Source organism: Symsagittifera roscoffensis, chromosome 1 (assembly GCF_963678635.1).
Source record: "Symsagittifera roscoffensis chromosome 1, txSymRosc1.1, whole genome shotgun sequence".
In the NCBI taxonomy this organism is placed as follows: Eukaryota; Metazoa; Xenacoelomorpha; order Acoela; family Convolutidae; genus Symsagittifera; species Symsagittifera roscoffensis.
This window is the reverse complement of record NC_087062.1, coordinates 89,310,669-89,334,597: the sequence shown is the minus strand read 5'-3', so window position 1 is coordinate 89,334,597 and position 23,929 is coordinate 89,310,669. Positions and strand designations below refer to the sequence as shown.

Below are 23,929 nucleotides of genomic sequence, written 5' to 3'. Positions count from 1 at the left end.
TTACTTGCAATCACCTCAATCGTCCAATTGCTTCTGTTTATTGTTCTGTACTGTGTAATGCTTCCTCATCTTTAAGGACCCAGCCACTCCATTGCCGCTCCCCTCTCTACCCGTATCACTCAAAGTAGTTTAGTATTACTAGTACATTTTCACAATCATTGATTCTATGCATAGCGGCGCCATGCACGCCTTTTTACAATGTCCTGAGAATCCATATGGTGTATTGGTGAAAATCCAGAGAAGGACTAACCAAAAACCCCCTAAATGAGCAATTTGTTTTGAAATCAGAAAACTAGTGTACATAGGATTAATTAATGGACAACATCAATAAATATATATATACTTTCGGACTAGATTTTACATAATTTTAATTACTTTTATGTTCAGATTGATTGAAAACTTCTCAATGTTCTGAAGACGACAGCTCTACCGAAGATGCCATTCGGCTGAACAAATTCAAGGTTTCTCGAAGACCCTGGAAAACATGAGCTGCTGTCTCGTCTGACACAACATGCACTGCATGTACCATGTTCCACATTAGACATCCGTCATATGTGGCAACATTATTTGAAAAAATCGAACCCCCGAGTACTTCGTTAGCACCAAACGCGATGTCGTCTAACTGGTATCCCGCAGAGTCGATCTCCTTCGGACCATTTATAATCCCGAGATTGGACATGCTAAACAGAGCAATTCTACCGCCACTGCTATGCGTGGCCGTTTTCTTCAACATGTCGGAGGCGAACGACGGATTGTCCATGAAGGGTGCGACGACATTGATCGCTTTTATAGTCTCGGATCCACGAACTAGCCTGTGAATTTCACGACTCGTCTGTCGCGCCATGCTCCAAAAGAACGAGTGCTCACTTTCTTTCTTCTTCAGTGGTCTCACTGAGCATTTGAGCCATAGTGGTGAAAGAGACGTGTAATTCGCTATACAGTTGTCATACCTGTGATCCAAAAAGTACCTCCGCAGATCAACAGGAATAGCAACTCTGAAAGTTGAACCTTTCCATATTTTCCCGTTTTGCATTTGCTTCGCACACGCAATGCTCATTGCAGCGATTAAAGTACCAGTAAAAGTACATTTTTGTTGTTTTGTTGTTCTAATGAGTTTAGTAGTAGTTTCAGTGTCCAGTTTGAACGTTAAGATTTTCGGCGCCGGTTCGATTCGAGGGTTTTGCCAAATTGGAGGCTGGAATTTTTCAAAGAACTCGTGATTAAATGGCGGTATAACTTTTGTTCTGGCAAGGATTTTCGACCCGATTGTTCCGAGCAGTTCGAACCACAGAGGGAAGTGGATATTTGGCACTACGTCCTCAACCGCAACTGGAACTCGCTCGGTTCTTGGGATGGGATTGGATGACAATGTTGATAATGATGAGGTAGCACACGCTGCAGACTCTGCGTTACTCCGCAAGTAAAAGTTAAGAATTTGTGGGATTTGTTTGTAGAGTTGTATCAAAGCTACTCCATCGCAAATGGTGTGGTTCACCACAAGAACGACTCCTGTAACAGAAAAATAACAGACTAATAACAATCATACGATTCTTCAGATTTCTTACAATTCTTTCTTTTTACCAGCTTCAAAATTATTTCCCATTGCTCCAAAAACCGTAAGCACTCCTTAAGCACTTGATCGTTCCATTAGCCTCCGTTCGAACATGGATGAAAATGATGAAAAACATTAACTAACCTATTTAATGTTTTTTTTTTCAGTTTTACTGCTTTCTATGGCCAACATGGCACATTTTAACATGGTGGTTGGAGTTCAAAAACTTGTTACAATGGCAAATCTGTGTTTTTTTTTAAAAACGCAAAAATTTTTATCGACCTTTTTTTTAGGTCTCGACCAGATTGATTTTCCGAGCTCTCCCAAAGCAGTAAAAGGCACTTTTTTGAGAATTTTGACCAAAAAAATAAAAAATTGCGTTTTTTCGGCACGCGCTGCCCCCTTAAAGTTAGTACATATTGGCGCCAAAGGCGCCTTTAGAAAATCTTTAGAGTCTGTCACCAAAAATGGATATCTCAAAAAAGACAAAGGGGGTAGAATCCCTGAGGGAAAGAGGGGCGTCCGCCCCTCCCCCCCCCCCCGCTAAGTCCGCCCCTGGAGCAGTGAGAAGAATGGTACAAGAGCAGAACACATCCAAGGGCAGAACGGTAAAACAATAAAAACAGATTGAGAAATAACTAATTGTATAAATAATTTTTTTAAATTGTGGTTCCTGGGAATCGCAGTTAGGAGCTATCAGTAGGCTTGTTAGAAGGGTTTTTCGTGGGGAGGGGGTGTCTTTTTAAGCTCCCCTAAAAACCCTATTATGACCCTTTTTTGCCAAAAGCTATTCCGCTGCCGGCTAATTTTTGAAAAAAAAACAGGCCAAAATTAGGAAGCCTAATATTATCCTGGCCAACCTCAAAATTTTTCTGAAGGAGCCTTTGGCGCCAAAATAACTAAATTAGAGGGGCTAGCGCGCCGAAAAAAACTCAATTTTTTAGTCAAATTTTTTCTGAAGAGCTCGAAATTTTTTAAGCTTTTTTTTTCTTCAAAAATTTGGTCAACCAAATTTGCCAACCTAAAAAAAATTTTTTTGTCTTGGCGCCAAAAGCGACAATCTCGTGTCCGTCGGCCGAAAATAAATGTCGCAAAAAAGTTCATAAGGGACCTTTTGAAAAACATTCGCAACCAAAATTGATGATCAGAGTGGGCCTGGTCGCTATAGCCACCAGGGTTGAAACGAAATTCAATTTTAGGTTTGAATGACCGAACAAAAAACGCAAATTTTCACGTGTTATTATATCAACTCTGACCTTTTTTGAAGGGATATTCTTCGTTGTTGTTTATTTCGTGTTTCAAGTCGAAAACAATCACTCTCCAAAGGGGTTCTCGGTCGACGTTGAACGGAATACAAATCTCCCTCTCGACTTGTTCTTGCAGATTTTCATGGTCTCCCAACTTCCGCCATTTCAGGATTTGGTCAAAAGGAATCTCCTTCATTTCCTTGAAGTAAAAGTGGTGGTCCAATTTACTCGGAGCTTCAATAATATTCATGCGAAGCAATGGTGCGAAGTTCCAGTACGTCTCGACGAAGAGTTTAAAAAGATCTTCTTTAATTTCAGTCTTCGACTTGAGGACAAATTTGCACCCGATTAGTCCTATCGACATATCGGTGACATATTTGAAACCGCGCTCCAGTCGACTGAGCTCGCGAGAAGCGTCGGCAGGTACTTCCATTAGAATTCCGGGACGCTCGATTCCATTTTTGGTCTTCCGAGAGTTCGTTTTTCTACGGTAAACAATCAAAAATGATAAAAATGATGCAAGCAGCACAAACACTAGTAACCACATGCTAATTTCTTAGTTGGCGTTTAAGAATGGACAACATTGGTTTCAAATATAAACGGCAACTTGAATATGTTAAACAGTTGTTTTGCTGAAAAAACTTGATTAATTCTGAAACCGAAGTCAATGTTAGTTCAAGCATAGGTCACTGACACCGTTCAAAGTTTGCTCGCTAAATGGCAGTTTGTTGATTTTCGGCAAATGGTATGTTGCCAAGAACAAATGCAGAAGAAATTGTTCATAATACGTCCCAGAAATGCCAACAATTTACGCTTATGAAATTCACACGTCATCTCGATCATAATTAATCGATGACTTGGTTAATATAAATCAATGTCTTCTCATATTTTTGCGACGTTTGAGATACATGAATAACTTATTGAATCCTCCGAATAACTTGAAATTTCAGCCAAATAGCAGCAAATTTTTCTGTTCTTAATGTTGCTCATCGCTTTTGATGTTCAAATATATTTTTGAAATGAAAAAATCCTCAAAATGTTATCGAAACTTAAGATAAAACATATTTAAAATGCAGCTTATATAGAATGAGAATGCTCTACGACTGTGGTACCGCAACTGCTACTGCCATTGCAGTAACTATGCAGTCCTCATATATTGGCCTTGATAGTGCTAATCACATCTGCCACTGCCATCGCAGTAATCAGATAAGTCATCACATATTGACCTTGATAGTGCTATACATATTGTTATCTGTAAATTATATAATTCTATTATAAAAACCAAGGTCAAAGAATACGTGACCTTTTACAAATCTAAGAGAGGCAATCTCTCAGGCCTGTGGCTAAGATCACAGTCGGTAAGAAACTAAAACAGAAAAGAAACGGTTTTCAATATAGTTAATTAAACTCTTCGAAACCACTTCAGTTGTCACTCTACAACCTCAGAGGTATTGTTAGTTACCACATGGCGCAGCCAGCAGGATCCGGTTTCACTGCTCAGGATAATAGGACTGATCTAGGAATTCCAGTATTTTGGGCGTCCGCGAATTCAGACCCACCGTGGAGTTTTGAAACGTGGCTTGACCAGTTCCTATTAGCTGTTACTGTTAAAGAGAATGTGGATCCAGAAATAATGTTACAAGAACCCAAACCGGTATTGGAAGAACCCTTACCAACTCCTGAAACACCAGGACAAAACGAGGATGAGATTGCGACAGCAGAAAGAGAAGCTCGGAACAGATTGGCTCGATATAGAGTGGGTCAGGAAAACGAAGAACGGACACTAAGAGGACCTAGAGTGGGACACAATGTATTCTATCACGAAGTGGGCAAACGGCTAACATCGAGATTATTCCTCGCTTTAGGAGCAGAAGGGAAGAAAAAATTTATCCAAAAGAACCCTCACACAGAAATATCCAAACTAGGGTTTCGCGATATAATTCGATTAGCAAAACTCTCATTTGAGAAAACGAAATGTATTACTTATGAGAGATACAAACTGTTCACACGATCCCACGAATCAAATGAAACGTTGGAATCTTTTCATGCCGCACTGACTGCACAAGCAGCAAAGGCTGAATTGGGAGCGTTGGAAGAAGAATTGGTACGAGATCTGTTCATCTCAAGAATGAAAAATGCTGTCCTCCAAGACACATTGACTTTCGAAACATTCTCTCCAGAAGAAGTGTTAAAACGTGCACTAAAGTTTGAATACAGCAAACAAACAACTCAAGCATTCCAAAAATCTTCAAACACAAACAACTCAGGACTGTTTACAACTCCACAGATGAAGATTAAACAAGAACCAATTATGGCAATCGGAAACAAAGGGTATAACCCTAGACGTCAAAATCAAAACAGAAAAAAAAAAAATGAAAATAAACCTCCAAAAGGTAAAGGAGATCAAAAACAATGTACAAGATGCGGTAGAGCATTTGTAGAGAATCATCTAAAAAATTGTCCGGCAATGGGCAAAACATGTAAAAATTGTAACAAACCTAATCATTTCGCTAAAATGTGTAGGTCTCAACAAGTTAACGAAATTGCAAATGAAGATTCGAGTTCGGGGGAAGAGTGCAACCTTATACAAACATTCGATTCATGTGATGACTTTGAAATTATGTCAGTAGAGGAAGAGTGTGCTTCCATCATGGACATAGAAAATTACATCAAGAAAAAGATTTCGGAAAATGCGTACACTAACGAAAGCAGTCAGAAAGGATCTTGGACGGAGAAGTCGGGTAAAATTGAAAAGATCGAAATTCGCAGAAATCCCAAATCGCATCAAATTAAAGCACTTAAAGCTTTGGTTAAGATTGATAGTCATATTTTGAATATGACTATAGATACTGGCAGTCCAGTATCACTCCTGAATTGGGCAACAACGAAACAAATTCTGGAAGGACCCTCGAATTCAAAATTTATTCCGGCAGAAAAGCTGAACCTGTCCGCGCAGTTCGTGGATTATAATAAACGACCTATTCTAATATTAGGAGCGTTAAAGGCCAATCTACGTTCGGCAGGTTGGGAAGTGTTGGGAGCGATGTTACTGGTCACAGAGAGACGTATGCGGTGCATATTAGGTTTAGATCTTCAAAATAAACTAGGAATTCAAACCACGCAAAAATCGGCTCCAACACGAAGGTCCAGGTTTGATGTGTTACTGTGCGAACAGTCAGATAGTTGGAAGATTTACTTTTACAAGAAGTTCAAAGATCTATTCGATAGACAAGGGGAATCAAAACATCACATGGTGAGTACAAAATTTAAATATCCTCTGTGCCCTATTCAAGAGAAAGGTAGGAGAATTCATATACACATCCAGGACAAAGTTCAAAGGGAACTAGACAAACTGCTCACAGAGGGACACATTGCGAAATTAGACAAATGCACAAGCGATTGTTTTATTGCCCCAATTGTTATCACAGTAAAAAAAGACGATTCTATTAAATTAGCATTGGACGCCAAGCCCATTAATAGACAGTTGTACAAAAATAAATACCAGATGCCCAATGTGGACGAACTGATTGATGGGGTTAGCCAGATCATCACATCAGCATCAGAAGGCTCTCTCTTTTTCACCGTGTTAGATCTGAAATATGCTTATAGCCAGATAAAACTAACTGCTGAAACAGCAAAACAATGCAATTTCAATATAATAGGGGGTAATGCAACGGGTACGTACAGATTTCTGACAGGTTTCTACGGGTTGGCAGATATGCCAGCCGAATTCCAAAAAGCGATGGATAGAACACTAAACCACGCAAAGAATACCTTTTGTTTCTTGGACGATATCCTAATTGTTTCAAAGGGGGAAGCTAAAGAGCATGAGAAGTTAGTACACAATGTGTTGCAAAAGTTGGACGACGAAAATCTCGCATTAAAAATTTCGAAATGCGAATTCTTGCAGCCCGCGGTGAATTGGTTGGGTCATAATTTGTCTATACAGGGTATAATTCCAAAAATTACTAAAACGGAGGCAATTGCAAACCTTCAACCCCCCAAATCACTAAAGCAACTCAGATCGTTCATGGGTAGCATCAACCACTTGGCGAAATTTATCCCAAATGCGGCTAGTTTAACTGAAAAACTTCGACCACTACTGAAAGAAGAAAATGAAAAAAAGAAGATGAAAAATGTCCGGTTACCAGTTAAAAAATTTGAGTGGAACGATCAACACTCAGAAATCTTTGAGGACATAAAAAGGGCAGTTGCTAATATAGCCTTGTTAAACTATTACGACCCAGCAAAGCAATCTAGAGTAAAATGCGACGCAAGTCATAGTGGGCTCGGAGCTACTTTAGAGCAATGGTCTCATCAGAATGATTGGATACCGATCGCATTCGCTTCCCGGTATTTAAATGCGCAAGAAAAGAAATATTCTACCAATGAACTTGAGCTATTAGCAGTAGTTTGGGCGGTAGATCGTTTCAAACATTATCTACTAGGGAAAGAATTTGTCATAGCAACTGACCACAAGGCATTGACATCAGCCCTGGGGGAACATAGATCAAATAAAACGTATCAATCTCGTTTGACTAGGTGGGTTGACCGATTATTGCCCTTTCAATTTACAATTACTCATATTACCGGAAGGGATATGGGTATCATTGACTACTTGTCAAGAGAACCTAATGGAGAACCGTGGCCAGAATCGGAACTGGATGAGAGATTCGTAGTAACGTCTATAGAAAGTTTCCATAAAGCACTCGACTGTTTAAACAGTCGGTCTAGTGAAACAAACCAAAGTAGCACTATGAACATTCCAGAACATTCTAGAACATCAAGAGAAATTAACTACTGTGAAGACAGTTCATCACGCGGTTGCTATGACAACCAGCTTGTTCAAAACCGGACAAAGCTCGACCGGAACGAAAACGGTCAAAACTCAAGTTTTCAAACAGTTGAGAAACACAAAAACACATTGGACAGAATAGCTCGTGAGAAACAGTTGGTCGACATTTCAAAACTCCAAGATAAATTAAAACAATCAGAACCCACGAAAACGGCGTCACCAAACGAAAGAAGTGAAATAGGAAAATCAAAAAAGATGAAGAAAAAACAGAACGGAAATCAGAGGGAGGACGATCAACTAACAGAACAAGTAACGGAAACCACCTTCTCTCGAACACGGATGGTAAAGAAAGGTGCTGCATGCAGTCGACAGGAGTCAGACGACTCTGATTCAGACATACCGCAAGTTGAGTGGAGACCAGCGAGAAAGACGATAAAGCCTAAAGGACTTAAAGAGATACAAGCTGGAAAGGCGTCAGAATCTGGTGGAACAACCCTGATGTCATTTTGGGACCTCATGGGGACAGAAAGACCAGACAATCTAGCAAGTCTACACGAATTAGAGGCACAGACAGCTTTGGTAGGTTGTAGTAGAGGTGACCAGTCATCACAATTGAATACCCAAAGTGAAATCCCCCAAATCATTGAAGTGGATTTAACAGCCGAGAGCCCTTCGGAAAGCCCAGAAGTCAGCTTAATTAAAAGGGAAAGGACAAGTCACGCTTCCAGGAAAGGCAAACCAGATCAAAATAACGTGCGTACAGATATCAGTCTGGACAACCTCAACAAACTATTTGATAGAAGCCTATTAGCGGAGCTGATCTCAGAAGATGCCTGGATGGACAGGCTGCGGCGGGTCATTGAGAGGAACGATCGACACAGCTTCGAGCTGATGGGTCCATATACCAACCCTCTCTGGCACCAACTATCAGTCGTGGACGACTGCATCCTGGTTGACAACAGATTAGCTGTCCCGGAACAATTGCGTTTGGCGGTCCTAAAGAGAATTCACCGCGGTCACCCAGGCCAGGAAGCGATGCTAGATGTGTCAAGGTACCTGTGGTGGCCGCACATGCATAAGGATATCGTCAACCTTGCAGAGGAATGCAGAAGTTGCACCCGCTATGGTAAGAATGCAAAATACATCATACCAAAAAATGCTACGAAGCCTCTGCCGCTGCTCACGCAGCCAGGTCAAGAAATTCAATTAGACTATGCTGGCCCGCTTGAAGATTTCAAAGGAAAAAAATTTTATCTGTTGGTAGCAATAGATAGGTACTCTAAATTTCCTTCAGTAAAAATTACTAAATCAACAGGGGGAAAGTCGTCAATAAAATTTCTTCGCTCATACATTGATATACATGGAATACCTGAATCAATTAGAACGGATCAATTTTCCGGGTTCAAGGGAAAGGCTATGAAAAAATTTTGCTCCGACAATAACATCGAACAAAAATTTTGTCCAGTTGGCGACCATCGCGGATGCGGCTTAGTAGAACGCTCTATACAAACCATCAAGAGAAGGTTGGGAGTAATGCTACTCGATGAAAAGGTAGCGTCGATAAAATTGTGCTTGAGTACGATAATTCGCGACCTTCGTTGGAGCAAACAGAAGACAATTCAAATGTCGCCATTTGAGGCGCACTTTGGGCGATTGCCAAAAACAGAATTTAAAATTCTCAGTGATAGGTTCTTACAAAACTCTGATCGTTTAGATAAGGAACATCTGGAGCGCTCCGCCTTGACGGCTTCGCAACTCAAGAAGAGAATCGACCAATCTCGTGACAACTTAAAGATTGTCCGGAAGGGACAAAACAGCCGAGATGTGAGTCCATTGTTCAAAGAACAAGTTGTCTCGGCAAAGGATCGAGAAAGAGCGCGGGCCCTAAAGGAGCTTCTGGAGGCCAATGCAAGATGGAACCAGACTCGACGTGATACTTCGGCCAACGACCTGAGGCGTACGGTAGATGAGACGAGTACCATTAATCCGGAGCTTCGCAAAGAAATGCTATACTCGTGGGAGCAGGGGTTCGTTGAAGATAAGCCGGAGGCCATTTCACAGCAACGTCAGTCGTCACCAATCCTGATACGAAAAGACGAGGGGAGGAAGAGCGGTAAGGCCCTCACGAAACCCCTGAAGGGAAGGGTCGTGGCCGAAACACCTTCCACGATAAAGACGGCTGCAGGGTCCATTTACCGGAAAAGCGATATTGCGAAGGCTAAAGTTGATGTGCACGATAAGGGGAAAAACAACAATAGACGATCCCCATCGGGAGAAGAGCCTAAGAAAAAACTACAGAGGCAATCGAGGCGGCAATCAGACAACCAAGATGAGGCTGAAATGAGCCAGTCGGATGAAGAATTACTGTTAGAACAGCCAGGTGCAGCTAAGGAAAAGTTTCAGGATAGCCCAACGGTGATAACTTCAAAAGACACTTTACAAGGCGGGGGACTGAATTTGGCGGTACGAAGAGCGAAGCCAAACTTGGCTGGACCATTCTCGAAATCAACTAAGGCTAGAGTGAGCCCAATTTCGACGAAAGACGCACAACAAGGAATATTGCAAAATAAAAATGCTGCGCTAGCAGCAGAAGTAAACGAACCACAAGCGCCAGCCCACGCATGTTCGTCGAACACTATCAAGAACAAGAAAGTAATTACACGCACTACATCTCCTGAAACAATCCTCGACACCTTCAATAGTAAGGACTTATCGGCAAATGACTGGAATCAATTAGCGGATCAAGTACTCGAACGAGGAGTTCAGCGCGCGGCGGCAGAGATACTGCATTCGAGAGAGGATGCGGGAGATGACGAGGAATTGATGAATCCTCCGGGGTTTTCTGACGAATCCGAACTTGAGGACACATCAGTGCGGAAAAGCGGGAGATCGAAAAAGGGACCATCCAGGTATGGAAACCCGATTAAGCATTCGGTGAAATCCATCTCGTTCCAGAATAACTTATTAGACTTGAACCAAGCCGCGCTCGAATCTTATAGAATCAAGCTTGCAAATTTTAAACCCGGTGCTTCTAATTCGGTGGAGACAAAATTTGGTCTGCTGGAGAAACATCTCTTTAGAAGAAAGTTTGGCAGCGAAGCCCTTGATATAACCCGTTCATGGAACGCCGAGTGGAGAATTCCGTTACAGTTGGAAGAGGAACATGAAGAAAGAGATGGAAAATGATTTATACACAAAGCCAAAACTTCTTAAACTGAGTCCTAAAACTCCTATTCATTATTATTTAAAATTTTAATAACATATTATAAAATTTTTCTTGATCGAGGGGGTATGTGGTACCGCAACTGCTACTGCCATTGCAGTAACTATGCAGTCCTCATATATTGGCCTTGATAGTGCTAATCACATCTGCCACTGCCATCGCAGTAATCAGATAAGTCATCACATATTGACCTTGATAGTGCTATACATATTGTTATCTGTAAATTATATAATTCTATTATAAAAACCAAGGTCAAAGAATACGTGACCTTTTACAAATCTAAGAGAGGCAATCTCTCAGGCCTGTGGCTAAGATCACAGTCGGTAAGAAACTAAAACAGAAAAGAAACGGTTTTCAATATAGTTAATTAAACTCTTCGAAACCACTTCAGTTTTCACTCTACAACCTCAGAGGTATTGTTAGTTACCACAACGACCATGCATTACATGTTTTACGTAATGTCCAAACTTTTGCGGCCATCTTTTGACATTTCAAGATTTAGCGACCACTTTTTAGCATATATAGACTTTCGAGAACAAATAAAAACTCTTCCAGACTTTTTTAACTTGAAAAAAAAACATTCGCAACTTTCGCGACCGAGCCAGAGATGGCGCGATTGAACTTTCGCGACTGATATTTGCTATGTTCGGATTTTCGGAACCAGATTTTGCTATTTCTTGAACTTAACAAACAAAAAACCTTCATGACTTTCTCGACCAGGGTAGAGACCGCTCGACTAGATATCGCGACCAAATTCCGGTATGTCCAGACTTTCACGACCAGGTTTAAACATTTCCAGGCTCTCGTGGCCAAAAAAATTGCACCAGCAACTGACGAGACCAAGGGGGAGACAGCTCGACTGGCGCGAATCAACGTATGCAGCGGCGCTACCGACGTTTCCAACATATGCCCTATAAGTCCGGTTTCCAAAATCGGCCAGAAGTTAGTGAGAGCAAAATTAAGATCTGCAATTTCGCAGTAAGGGCAAAAATTGCGCATAATGTCCAACCATTTTTCAATGACGTTTTGTTTCCTGTTAAAAATATATGAAGTCTTACTGTTGTTGTTGTTTTGATTACCCATAACTCAAGGTTTTTCCCGATTTCAAATTGCTCCTTCAATTGTAGATTAATATTATGAGTGTACTAGGTTTCTGGCCAGATTTTTGAAGTCGCGCCCGCCTATTTTGCATTGCCGCAAAGTTATAACCTGAATACGACGAAAATGCCGAAATTAAACACCGTGTTATATTGTTTATTTAAATTATTGGAACAAAACGAAGAAAACTTGAAGTTTACTACGCGTGTTTTTCTAAAATAGGGCTGACTTTAGATCAAAATTTATGTGACAAATTTTCTTTAGAAAATAAGCAGATAACGTATGGTGCATCTTCTGGACCTACTTATCAATTATCTCCTTCCCCTTTTCAAGAAAGGGAGGGGGACGAGATTGTGAAGAAGATTAAGTTAGTAAAATTTTCGACTAATCAGAAAGCAGCAAAATTCGAACTATAATTAGAACGCTCTAGGGCTAAATTAACTGCTTCTTTTATAAGGGTGGCAATGTTTTAGTAGACACCATAAGGGGGCGATTGTTAAGTAGATTCCACTTTATTCAGCAAAAATAAGGCCCGACTTTTTACCATAAAACTGATTATTTGTGGATTTTTCAGTCAAACAAAAAATTACGCCAGAAACACGGAATCAATTGCTGAAGAACAATTTAGCAAAGTGAGCACTTTTTGTAGCCAAACAAAGGGTCTGTCTAATCTTCTCACAATTTTTTATCTTTGTTTTAAAGCCAAAAACAAATAAAGTACCAATTTGGTTAAATTTTTTTAGAGATTAGAACCTTAAGCTTTGTTGGGCTGCAAAAAGGTCTAACTTTGATATAGCACTTTTTGTAGCCCTTTTTTCGGCCGAAACTTATCAAAACAAAATGGAAAAAAAAGAAGCATGAAATTTTAACAAGTCCAGCTGGTTAAATTAAAAACGACACAAAGAAAACTTCGAACAGGACAGGTATCTGAAATCCCTACAAGCACGAAGCATATCTGTAAATTGTTTGCTAAGAGGCTTCAAAGAAATGAGTCCAAATGAAAAGAGCCCTGTAAATACAATTATTTACGGAAAAAAAGTCTGGTACCCGATTTCAATACTTTTGCTTATCGCAAGGGTAAAAAGTCTAGTATCCGACTGCAAAACCTTGCCTACCGCAAGGATAAATATCAAATATACCATAGTTTATTTTCGGTACTGATACATTAGACTATTTGCTTTTACGATGTGTTCCACTTATGGCAAATACGTTTGATAAGTTGTCTCATCAACTCATCTTAAAAAAATTTCCTTCATTTGAACCATTTTGAAGTACCAAATGTTTAGATACCGAATTTTGAAATAATGTTCCAAAAGTTTTTTCAAAGTATTTCAGCAATTTTGTAAAAATGTATTGCCAAATTAATTTTTTATCAGGAATTTTTTTCGGAGGAAGGGGTACACTTAAACTTAATAACCAAATGATGCATTTTCAGTGAAACTTACAGAGAATTTTGAGCATTATTGAAGCAGAATCAGTTATATTCAACTTTGAAGACTGAACACATTTTTGACTAACAAAGCTCTAATTTTTTGTGTACTTCAACATCATATCAGAATAATGAATTCAAGTTAAACTTTTAATTAGGAAATTGTTTCGATAATTTTGATGAATGTCAAAAAATATACATTTCTTTCTATTAGTTTTCTCATTTTAGATGAAAAACTAGAAAACAAATTCAACTCACGGACTAAACCAAACTTTCATCCGAAGTTAGTAAAGCCTGTTTATTTGTAAAGACTGCGTGTTTTTTATCGAATTGATTTCAAGTGGAATTTGAGGTATTCATTGTTCCGATTTTCGATACGACAGTAACGGAAAATTTGTGCTCGGGTGGGTTTTTTTTCTTCAGACAAATTTCGACTTTTTAAATAGCCATTTTTGACGGATTTTTTAAAATATCATTCGAAAGAAACTGTTGTCCTGAGCTCAAATTCGAAAAAATATGTCGCTAGTGATCATTTTTTGTAAAGTTATGGGGGCTTAAAGCTTGCCATTTTGGACCATTTGGGACTATTAACGCGCGATATATTTCGCGCTGTTAACGCGTAAGCGGAGAGCTAATCCGTCTTTAGAAATCGTTCCAAATTGGTTGAAAGAAGCTTATTTGCTTAATTGCCATAAATGATTTGTTACATGGAGCGAATTCTATCCTTTTGTACTATATTTGGCGTTGTGGGGGATGATTTGCATAAAATTTTCAAGTTTAAGAAAACAAAATTTTTCATTTTATTTAATTACATATAATTTTTAAATATTATTACTGCTCTATAGACCTCAAAAAGCAGTCAAAACATTGAGGGCTTCTTCCTGATACCAGCAGTCTTGTTTTTATTTGTGGAATATGGGAGAAAAGATTAGGTTTGTGTTAATAGCCGATACATTAGAAATAGTGGTACATTTTTTTCTTCATACAATCTTTCTCACTATTAAAAAATCATAATTAAATTCTTATTCACCAACGATAAAAATGACGCAGAAGTTTTTATGCAAAGATGAACAAAATTTTCATTTCCAATTAGGAAAATGATAATTCGAAAAAAAATATACCATTTTGATTTGGAAAACTTACAGCATTGGGCAAATTGTGTGCGACCAAAAAATAGCATTTGCAACTTTACCATCTATTGTGATAATGCACCTATTAGTTAATAGTTTTCGATTAAGAAGCAAATTTCTACTTTTGGATTTGAAGATGGCAAAATTCTAGATATCGAGAACAATTGTTTACGAAAAATTTCTCAAAGTGAATTCACAAAACACGCCGTGTAATTGTTCCGACTTTCGATACGAAAGTAACGAATATTTGTGCTCGTGGTTGGCTTTTTTTTCTCCAGACAAATTTTGACTTTTTAACCAGCCATTTTTGACGGAATTTATTTATAACATTCAAAAGGAACTGTTGTCCTGAGCTCAAAATTGAAAAAATATTTCAATTGTGATTATTTTTTGTAAAATTATGGGGTTTAAAGGTTGCTATTTTGGCCAATTTGGGACAATTAACGAGCGATATATTTCGCGCTGTTAACGCGTAAGCGGAGAGTTAAACGTCTTTAGAAATCGTTCCAAATTGATTGAAAGAAGCTTATTTGCCATAATTGATTTGTTACAAGGAACAAAATCTATCCTTTTATACTTTATTTGGCGTGTGGGGGGATGATTTTCATAAAAGTTTCAAATTTTAGAGTTTTTTTTTTATTTTATTTTTTAACATTTATTTTTTCTAATGTTATTACTGCTCCATAGACCTTAAAATGCAGTCGAACATTCAGCGCTTCGCCCTGATATGAGCAGTCTTGTTCTATTTTGATTCCATCTGTTCTTGATAAGTACTAACAGCATGCAGAAAAATGTTTCGACTGCTGAAGAAATTAACCGAGAGTTTGTTTTCGGGTTTTTTATCAAAGAAATTTCGAGTATTTGAAATGACGGATCTCAGTTTGAAAGATATTGATGAATTGAGCTCAATTATAAAAGAAATCAAATCAACTGATTTTTTGTGAAATTATTGAGGTTTTCCAATGTGGGCAGCGAATTCACCCGAGTCAGAAATCACTCCAAATTCATTTGAAGGCAGCTAATCGAACTATTTTGTGTTAATGATCTCGAAGTCAATCATTCAGTACTTAACTTTGCGTGTGAGGGGGGGGGGGGTGTAAAAATTGCAGAAAAGTTAGAAGACTTTTGGAAACTTTAAATTTCATCACTTGTTGTCTAAGACAATTTCTATTTTGTCTAAGGGTTAACAGAACATTTTAAGATTTGCCCTGGGAGAACTTATGAATATATTTCAAAATGCTAGATGATAAGAAGATGAACAAAATGCTAAATGAAAACCAAAAAAAAATAATAATTATAGTCTTAGAAAATTTCTGCGTGTATGTCTAAACAGTTTGAATAAGCTGAACGGCCTCATTGGTCAGTCAATACATTTGAAAAAGTCTAAATACTTTTTCAACTAACTTCCAAAGTTTCGTAACTTACATGATAAACAAGAACTGATAACACTCAATTTTCTTTGTTATTACCCTTGCGATAAGCAAAGGTCATGTAATCGGGTGCTAAGTTTTTCCACTTAAATAAATTAGTTAACAGAATGGTCATTTTGGTAGTAACGATAAATTTTAAGATATGCTCATTTTTATAAAATTTAATCAAAACTACCCAATCTAAGACTTATAAAGTGGAGTACGTTTCGCACAAATATTATTTTGTCAATTAAATTTCTTATTTTTAAGAATATTTGACCCATCTTTTTCAATTTTTTTGTTTTATCAAAACTATTAACCCGAATATGAGATTTTGAGTAATTCGAAACAACGGGTTGTGCGGAAATCGCCCGTGTAACTGATCACGCCAAAGTTTTATGGCCCCAGGAAAAACACCAATAATTGGTTTTTGTACTGTTTTTAAAACTGTTTGATTTTTCTCGAAAACTACCCACGCAATTTTTGATTCTTTGCTTTCAATCGAAACAACAAATTGTATGAAGTTCTCGTGCATAAGCGTTTAGGCCCAAATGTTTAGACGTGATTTGCAAAATTTTTTAATTTATTGACCATTTTTGAAAACTTTTGACTTTTCTCAAAAACTACCTAGCCAAATTTTAGGCTAAGTGCTCGTATTAAATTGGGAAACGAGGTTTTGGGTTTTTTTTTGCTTAAGCTACCATGACCTTCTTATGGCAGAAAAAAGCTATGGATTTTGTGAAGTCAAGTTATCGAACTCTTGACCGTTTTTCAGAAACTATTCTTTTTTTCTGAGAAACTGCACGGTCAAATCTGAAACGAAGGGTTCAATAAAAAAACCAGCTGCGAGAATTTATCCTAAATAAGCGGCGAATCCTTATTTTTGGTTCTTTGGAAAAGATCATTTGATTGTTTTGGAAGATTGCAATTACTTTAAAATGTTTCCATACTCTGGATTTGGATGACAAGCATCTTTGATATGTAAATTTTTATATTTCGCTTTATATTTATTTTTTCTCCCCTAAATACAGAACCAAAAATTTTTCAGATGAGAAATCCAACAAGTTAAAAGGCATTAAAATCGCAGATTTAACTACGAATTGATAGATACCAACAAAGATAAAAATTGAATTTCTCGCAAAATTATAACAAAAATGCAATGTTTTGGATATGGCTACAAATTGAACAGATTTTGGTTATAAACTTTTATCTTAAACTGAAAACTACAAACTCTTCCATCACAGGGAACCTTCATTGTGACCTTTTTAAAAAAAAAATGTAGAACGACTGTGCATGGGCTGCTTTATATGCAAGAACTTGAAAAATATTTTTTTTGTTCATAAAACTGGCATAGCGACTGATCTGAGATTTGAAATTTTTTCCCTCAGTTATGGATTCAGTAACAGAAAAAATGTTTATCATACCATTTTCATAAATGGAAAATGTATGATAAGGTTTTTTATCCCCAAAAGTTTTAAGTGTGATGACCAATATGATCTCATTCAATTGAAACCCGCTGTAAGTTCATTTAAGCTTACTTAAAAACCTTTACGATAGACTTCTGAAAAGAAAATAGTTGAAAAAATGCTAGTCATAAAATTTTTATATATGGTAATATGAGCATTTTTTTGATAGAACTCATGCATAAAGTTGTATGATAAGCTTTTTTTGTAAGGAACTGTAAGACAAATATTTTTATAGCATGGAGGTCAACAAGGGAGCTCAGATCCCTGATCAATGGAAACAGAGATCCGAAACCCCCCCCCCCCCGCCTCACCTAAATCCGCTACTGGTATTCGGAGCTGAAGCATTTTTGGTACAGAATCATTGTTGCTTGAACATGATTACAATTTTAATCTTTCAGCACTGGTTTTGAAAACATTATAGGGTGGAGAATCTAGCACATGCCTATTGGTTTCGATAGAAAATATAAATTCATGTAAAAAAAAGCTTTGCTAAGAAACGCGATAATGCCTGTGGAAAAATGAGGAAAAGATTGTTTGTTCAATCTATCAATAAAATGGCGAGATGCCAAAAATGTCTGGAGGTTAACTTACTTTTCTTTTCCCGTAGACGCCGCGGACCTCTGCATTATTTTTCCCTCGCTCCTTTTACGCATCAAACTGAATCCTGTTTAAAGCTTCTGTTGAGTATCAAAGAAGTTCAAAAGTGCTGTAAAAACCACTGATTAAAATTTACTTGTGGGCAAAATATGCCTATGGCTATTAAGGGAACCTTTTGTGTACAACTAATTGGAAAGGAAATATTCCTCGGAACCTTTTAAAGCGAAATGTTCTCTGCTATATATTATTGTCTCTCTTTTTCGTATGAAAGTCTTGAGAAAAAAAGCATTTTTAGTATTAAACGAATCAAACGCCGTGAATGGAAAGAGCGTTGCTGTATATGGAAAGTGGACCTAACAACGCAGACAGACGATTTTTGGTAATAAGTTGTTATAATAATGATATCAGAGTCAGACAAAGAAGGAAATAAATTATAACACGTAAAAGTCTTTTTCCATGGTAACGTTTAGTTTAACAAAGCACAGTGAAAATAATGGTATAGTATGGTACTATTTTGCCGTGCTGCGATTCAGAATTGAGCTGGAGTAAAGCTGGGACGATCAATAATATCAATTGTGTTTCCAGGAAGCAGAATATATTATACAACCCTAGCTGGTAGCGCTGTACTTTGACTTCCCTAGGGTTATATAAAGTGAAAGTGAAAATTTTTGAGCCCACTAGGCTTCAAATCGGCCTCTTTTACCGCATTTAATAATAACCAGTAGACGGGTTTGCTACGTGTATTTAGTCTGCCTTTCAGAAAGGCGAAGTCGGAAATCTAATTTTGGAACCCAACAAGTAAACTCCTAAATAACACTTGAGAGAAATATTTGCAGAGGGTTTTCTATCAACACCAAAAGTATAAACAAAATCTTGCTTTTGACAAATAGATGGTCGAGGCTATAATGTTAATGGTATGCAATATTAACTTGGCCTAACTTCATGGTAGGTATGATAAAAATCAAGCTTTAGTTGAACTATTTTTAGAATGCCTTTTGGTCCTTGGGGGATCCTATATGAGCTGCCCAACTGAAATATGTGTATATTGTGTTGAGATAACTCTCTCGATTCGGGCTATTTCGCATCACTTGTCTCGGGGTCTTACGCATACATTTAGTCTGGGTAGAAATTCGACTGGGCCAAAATTTCGATTTGACAGATTATTTGAACTGCAAGTCAAAATAAAAGGAATGAAAGCAGAAGCAGAATATAAGTGAGCAAACGGTCTTTCAGATTTGTTGCCCTTGAAGTAACGCTAGTGAAATAAACTGAAGTTTAAAGGTAAACAGTGTTGATCTTATTCGCAAAATATGGTTTAATGTAGCTTTCAAATTATTATGACCCCCGCAAAATTGAGTAAAAATTACCATAAAATTTGTTTGCCCTAACTGACTAAAACGAATAAGAAAGTAAAGTTTTGCTAACAAGTGGACACGCTTCAAGGAAAATTTTAAGCGATAAAAAATTGTGAGGCTTTTTTGTTCGTTTTCTCGCTATTTTTCAAACATTTGTTTCCAGCATTTGAGGGTTTGAAAAGGCAGCAAACTTTTTGCTGACTTTTTAAATTCAATTTATCACTATTTTTGGATTAGAAAAAAAAATTCGCATAAGCAATACACGTGATATAATGTTTTACAACTATTTTTTTTACCTACGGCTCGATAGAAAAAATTTAAAAATTGTTGTAAGCATTAAAACTCATAGCACGTCTATTCTTGGCGTCATAGCACGATCGTGAATCAACCAAATTACTTACGTAAAATCCAGAACTTACGTACCAGAAAATAAAGCAGCATAATTTAGCAAAGAAGGCTAGAAGGTACGGCTATATTACTTGAATATTCTACAAGGTGGTACCATGACAAAACCAAAAATACATAAAAAGATGTAACAGTCATCATCGTGAGCTGAGAAAACTTAATTTTTGAATTGTTCTTAGCAGTGTTTTTGGAGGCATCCAATAATCAATTTGATTGACTCAATGAAAGTTAACAAAGTGTTTGAATTTTTTTCCGCCAGACCCCACCTTGAGAAAATTGTAGATCCGCGCCTGGCGCTACTTGTGATGGGCTTAGATATTTTCAAGGGGGATGGTGCAATTTGAAAAGAAAACTGCTCAAATTTTTGACGCTGACCCTTTTAAAAACCCTTTAAAGCCCTTAAAAAATGGAAGATTTTGCGCTGGATTTAGTTTATAATCTCGACCAAAAATCGATGACGGAAAGAAGTACCAGAAAGGGACTGCTAGAATGAATCACTAAATTTCATCTCGCATTAAGACTGACTCTCGTTGCCCTAATTTAGACAGATAAAACAAAACTCCAACTTTTTTTTGTTTTTTTTTAGACTTAACATCGGAATTTTGTCCTAAAAAGTTTTTAGCAGCCCAAACAAATTATGGCGGAATTGATTTTAGAATGACATCATATTGGCTGTTTTGACAAATCTGTAGTGCACCTACTTTTTCATCAGAACCTGAGAAGATATTCCCACCTTTGTACTATTTTGAGATATCCTTATTTGCTGACGGAACCTAAAAACTTACTAAAGGCACCCCGCCTTCGGTGCTAATCTATACTAATTTTGAAGAGTGAGTGCGCGCCGAAAAAAGCGCATTTTTTTGGTCGAAATTTTCCAAAAAATGCCTAATAACGAGTAAAATTGCTGAAATTAGTGTCTTCATAGTGGTTTGGGAGAGCTCAGAAAATCAATTTAGTCGACCAAAAAAAGGGTCGACAAAATTTAAAATTTTTTTTTGAAAATCCGACCCCCCCTCGAGAAACTTATAGATCCTGTTGATATCTGTTGATAAACTTATCGAAAACATGGTTTTTCTTCTCTTTTTTGCAAGAAGTTTCACGTTTCTTGCTCAAATTCACTAAACTATCTTAGCTCAAAGCAGTTACGATTGTTTGTTTCTCGGAATAATTGCCGCTCTAGCGAAGATACTGCAACAAATGGGCATAATTTAGCACAATTTAGTCAAAGAGGAAACTTCAATTCCAAAATTGCCAGTATACGTACAAAACAAGATTCACAGTAAAATTTTTGCCAAAAGTAATAGTTTTTTTCGGAATTGAAAGTTTGAAGTTTTTTGAGATAAGACCAAAGTTGTCAAAAAAGCCAGCAAAACCACCTTAAACCAGCATCTTGTTTGCCGAAGGAGACTGCTAGCAACTACTGATTTTCCAAGAAATAGTATAAATCAGTTCTACAGTCCACTATAGTGGTATTCACACATTTCGCTTCTCGCACATTTCACCCTTAATGAATGTATTTGCACGTTTCGCCTCTCAAACATTTCGCCCTTCAAATCGTCAATTAAGAATGCAGCGATTAATAAAGTATGTTCGCTCAATATCTGTAACTAGGAAACATTGGTTAGACAAAAAAACTTTATTTGTATTTTTGGCATTACAAACCACTCATGTCGTCAATACAAACAGTAAAATAATCCAAAGTCCAAAAATCTCGTTCATACTTTCAACAATATTGAGCCCCGATTATAATTTATTTTGGCGCAAGCTGGCCACAAGAACCGGTATGTCTTTGAGACAAATTGCTCTTTTCGGCGGTCAGCCCTAATGAAGGCTGAACCAAATTAGAACCAAAAAAAAACTCTGAAAAACGGTCAAATGGGGCTATAACCTCTCGGGTCTATATGTTTTAAGGTCTGCCAAAGGAAGGACTCGAACCCGGTTGATCGGCGTGATAGACTTGTCTCTTGGCCGCATGGCCAACTGTGTTTAAGGTAGTTATATATCGGTCCAATCATATTCAAGTTTTTTCAAGTTTGTCTACATGCATTTATACTCTCGCTTACATTTCCGCTCCAACAGCCTCCCCCTGAAGAATGAAGAACCGTGGCGAGCTTAACGGTCGGCCGCGCGACTTCATGATTTACGGTCTTAACAAGAGCGGATCGGGCGCAACCGTCCTGTCCGTAGTTTAGCTTGACAATCCGGGCGAAAGGTTAGTACCCACGCGGACTATTGGGCTCAATCAATCATACAAGATCGCCTGTCTTAAGAGTGAAGTTAGAATGAGTGCGCAACTTGACACGTTTATTCAGTGAGTGAACATATTCGCGAAGCCAACGAGACCAAATAGCATTAACATACGACTGCGCTCGTACCTACCTTTTCTTGTGGTCGAAGTGCTCCCCAGGTAAAAGCATAAGAAAGCTTGTGGCTAGTTGTCCCATCAAAAAGTGGTTTGGGGTTAACGCTTTAAACTCACGTGAATCAGTACTAACGGGAGTGGTTGGCCGCGAATTCAGAGCCTGCTCAACTTAGCAGAGTGTTGTTCCTTACACCTCTTCAGTAACTGGCCTACTGCTTAGTATAACATAAGGCACGCGCTTCACGCTGCGGACAAAAGAATCCCAGGAGCCGCCATGATGGGGTGCGCCTGGCGGGTTAAATTTCCAAGCAACACCTTTGTGTGCAAAAGTGGTCGGAGCTATGCCGTTCCAACTCTTGCTGCAGGCGAGTAATTCCTTTTACGCACCAACCAAATTCCTGCCGTTATCCGACCAGATCGTGTTTGGTGTACCACGACGCGCAATGAACCGTTCAATGTCCATGAAACAAGAACTAGTGTCCAGAGATGGTACGATCTCAAGGTGTAGAGCCCTGGTGGTGGGGCAAGTGAAAAAAAAATCCCCGCCTTTTTTCAGTGCTTCTGCGAACGGGAACGTAAAGCGGTCCACAGTAATCCACACCCATTTGATTAAAGGGTGGTTGCTTATATCCGAGCCGTTCGACAGGTAAATTGGACATAACTGGCTGGATGGTGCTTGCCTTGCGCTTACGGCATGTTACACAATGATTTTTGATAGACCGAAGTAGTCGACGCAGCCCAAGTATTGCATATCTCATATTTACAACGGAACACATGTAATCTAAACCTTGATGAAAATGCTTATAATTGAGGCTGCGGTCAACAAGCGAACTAGTAAAATTGGGTGCCTATTAGCAAACTCGGTATTCAATGAGCGAACAATCCTGCAGGTGGAACGAATGATACTAGTGGGACCGATAAATGGAGAGTATGTGGCAATTTTACTACTCCTAATTTGTTTGCCATTGGTGAGTGTTTTTAACTAAGCAAGATGTATGAGTTTGTTTTCTGCACTATCAAGTTCAGTGGGGTCGGTGATCCGTAAGTCCTTACGGCGAAAATGCTTATGTGAAGACAGCATCCTCAACATAAAGGCGACAACACTTTTATATATCGTAAAAGAACTAAACCTTTCAATCGAACCCGTGTTCAAGCTTTTTGATGGATGTGACATCGGTGACGAAGCATTTTTGTAGTCAATTTCTCAACCATATTACACACGGGCAAGCAGAGGTTTCAAAGAGTAGAAATTTTGTGTTGTCATGTTCTCTATCATACTGCACACTTAAAAGAAAAGATTTCAAAGATAAAAATTTTTTTTTTGTAGTTTTCTCTACCATAGTACACACATGTATAAGCAGAGGTTTCAAAAAGAAAAATGTTCCTGTTGTCACGTTTTCTATCATACTACACATTTAACTTTATAGAAAAATAAGTTTGTGTTGTCCTTTTTTCTACAAGTTAAGTAGAACAAAAGTTTCAAAAAAAGAAAAATGTTCGAATGTAGTTTTCTCTACCATAGTAGATACACGTAAAACAGAGTTTTCAAAGAAAAAAGTGTTTTTGTTAGCAAGTTTGCTATTATACTACAAATGCAAAAGCAAATTTTTCAAAGAAAAAGATTTGCGCTGTCATTTTTTCGACAATACAAGACACGTAAAAGCACAGGTTTCATAAAAAGAATTTTTTTACAGTGAATTTTTCTAACATAGTACACACGTAACGGCAGAATTAAAAAAAAACTTTCTTCATGTCATGTTTTCTACCTATTCACATAAATGCAGAGGTTTCAAACAAAAGAAATTTTGTCTTGTCGTTTTTCAATTAGACTACACACGTAAAAGCAGAGGTTTAAAAAAAA

At 38.0% G+C, this 23,929-nt stretch overlaps 1 protein-coding gene across 2 annotated transcripts; it reads right to left on the bottom strand.

The window, feature by feature from the left end:
* Window positions 1-293: 293 nt before the first annotated feature.
* Window positions 294-19,705, bottom strand: LOC134851838 (uncharacterized). Of its 2 annotated transcripts, XM_063868111.1 has the most exons (4): window positions 19,598-19,678; window positions 17,941-19,201; window positions 2,809-3,284; window positions 294-1,509 (listed from the first exon to the last, which is right to left on the bottom strand). In XM_063868111.1, exons 2-4 carry the CDS (start codon window positions 18,000-18,002, stop codon window positions 404-406), a joined length of 1,644 nt encoding a protein of 547 aa, XP_063724181.1. In that variant the 5' UTR covers window positions 18,003-19,201; window positions 19,598-19,678; the 3' UTR covers window positions 294-403. The 2 variants fall into 2 exon arrangements, with proteins under 2 accessions (XP_063724181.1, XP_063724172.1); XM_063868102.1 differs by having other exon boundaries at window positions 17,941-19,705.
* Between the last annotated feature and the right edge of the window lie 4,224 nt (window positions 19,706-23,929).

What these genes read in the sequence shown, in the direction of transcription:
- LOC134851838 (XM_063868102.1), bottom strand. Translation starts at nt 18,002, where the DNA reads ATGCGTAAAAGGAGCGAGGGAAAAATAATGCAGAGGTCCGCGGCGTCT. An exon ending in GCGTCTACGGGAAAAGAAAA is followed by an intron (nt 3,285 to 17,940) that starts GTAAGTTAACCT and finishes TGTTTACCGTAG; the next exon opens with AAAAACGAACTCTCGGAAGA. An exon ending in AGAATATCCCTTCAAAAAAG is followed by an intron (nt 1,510 to 2,808) that starts GTCAGAGTTGAT and finishes TTTCTGTTACAG; the next exon opens with GAGTCGTTCTTGTGGTGAAC.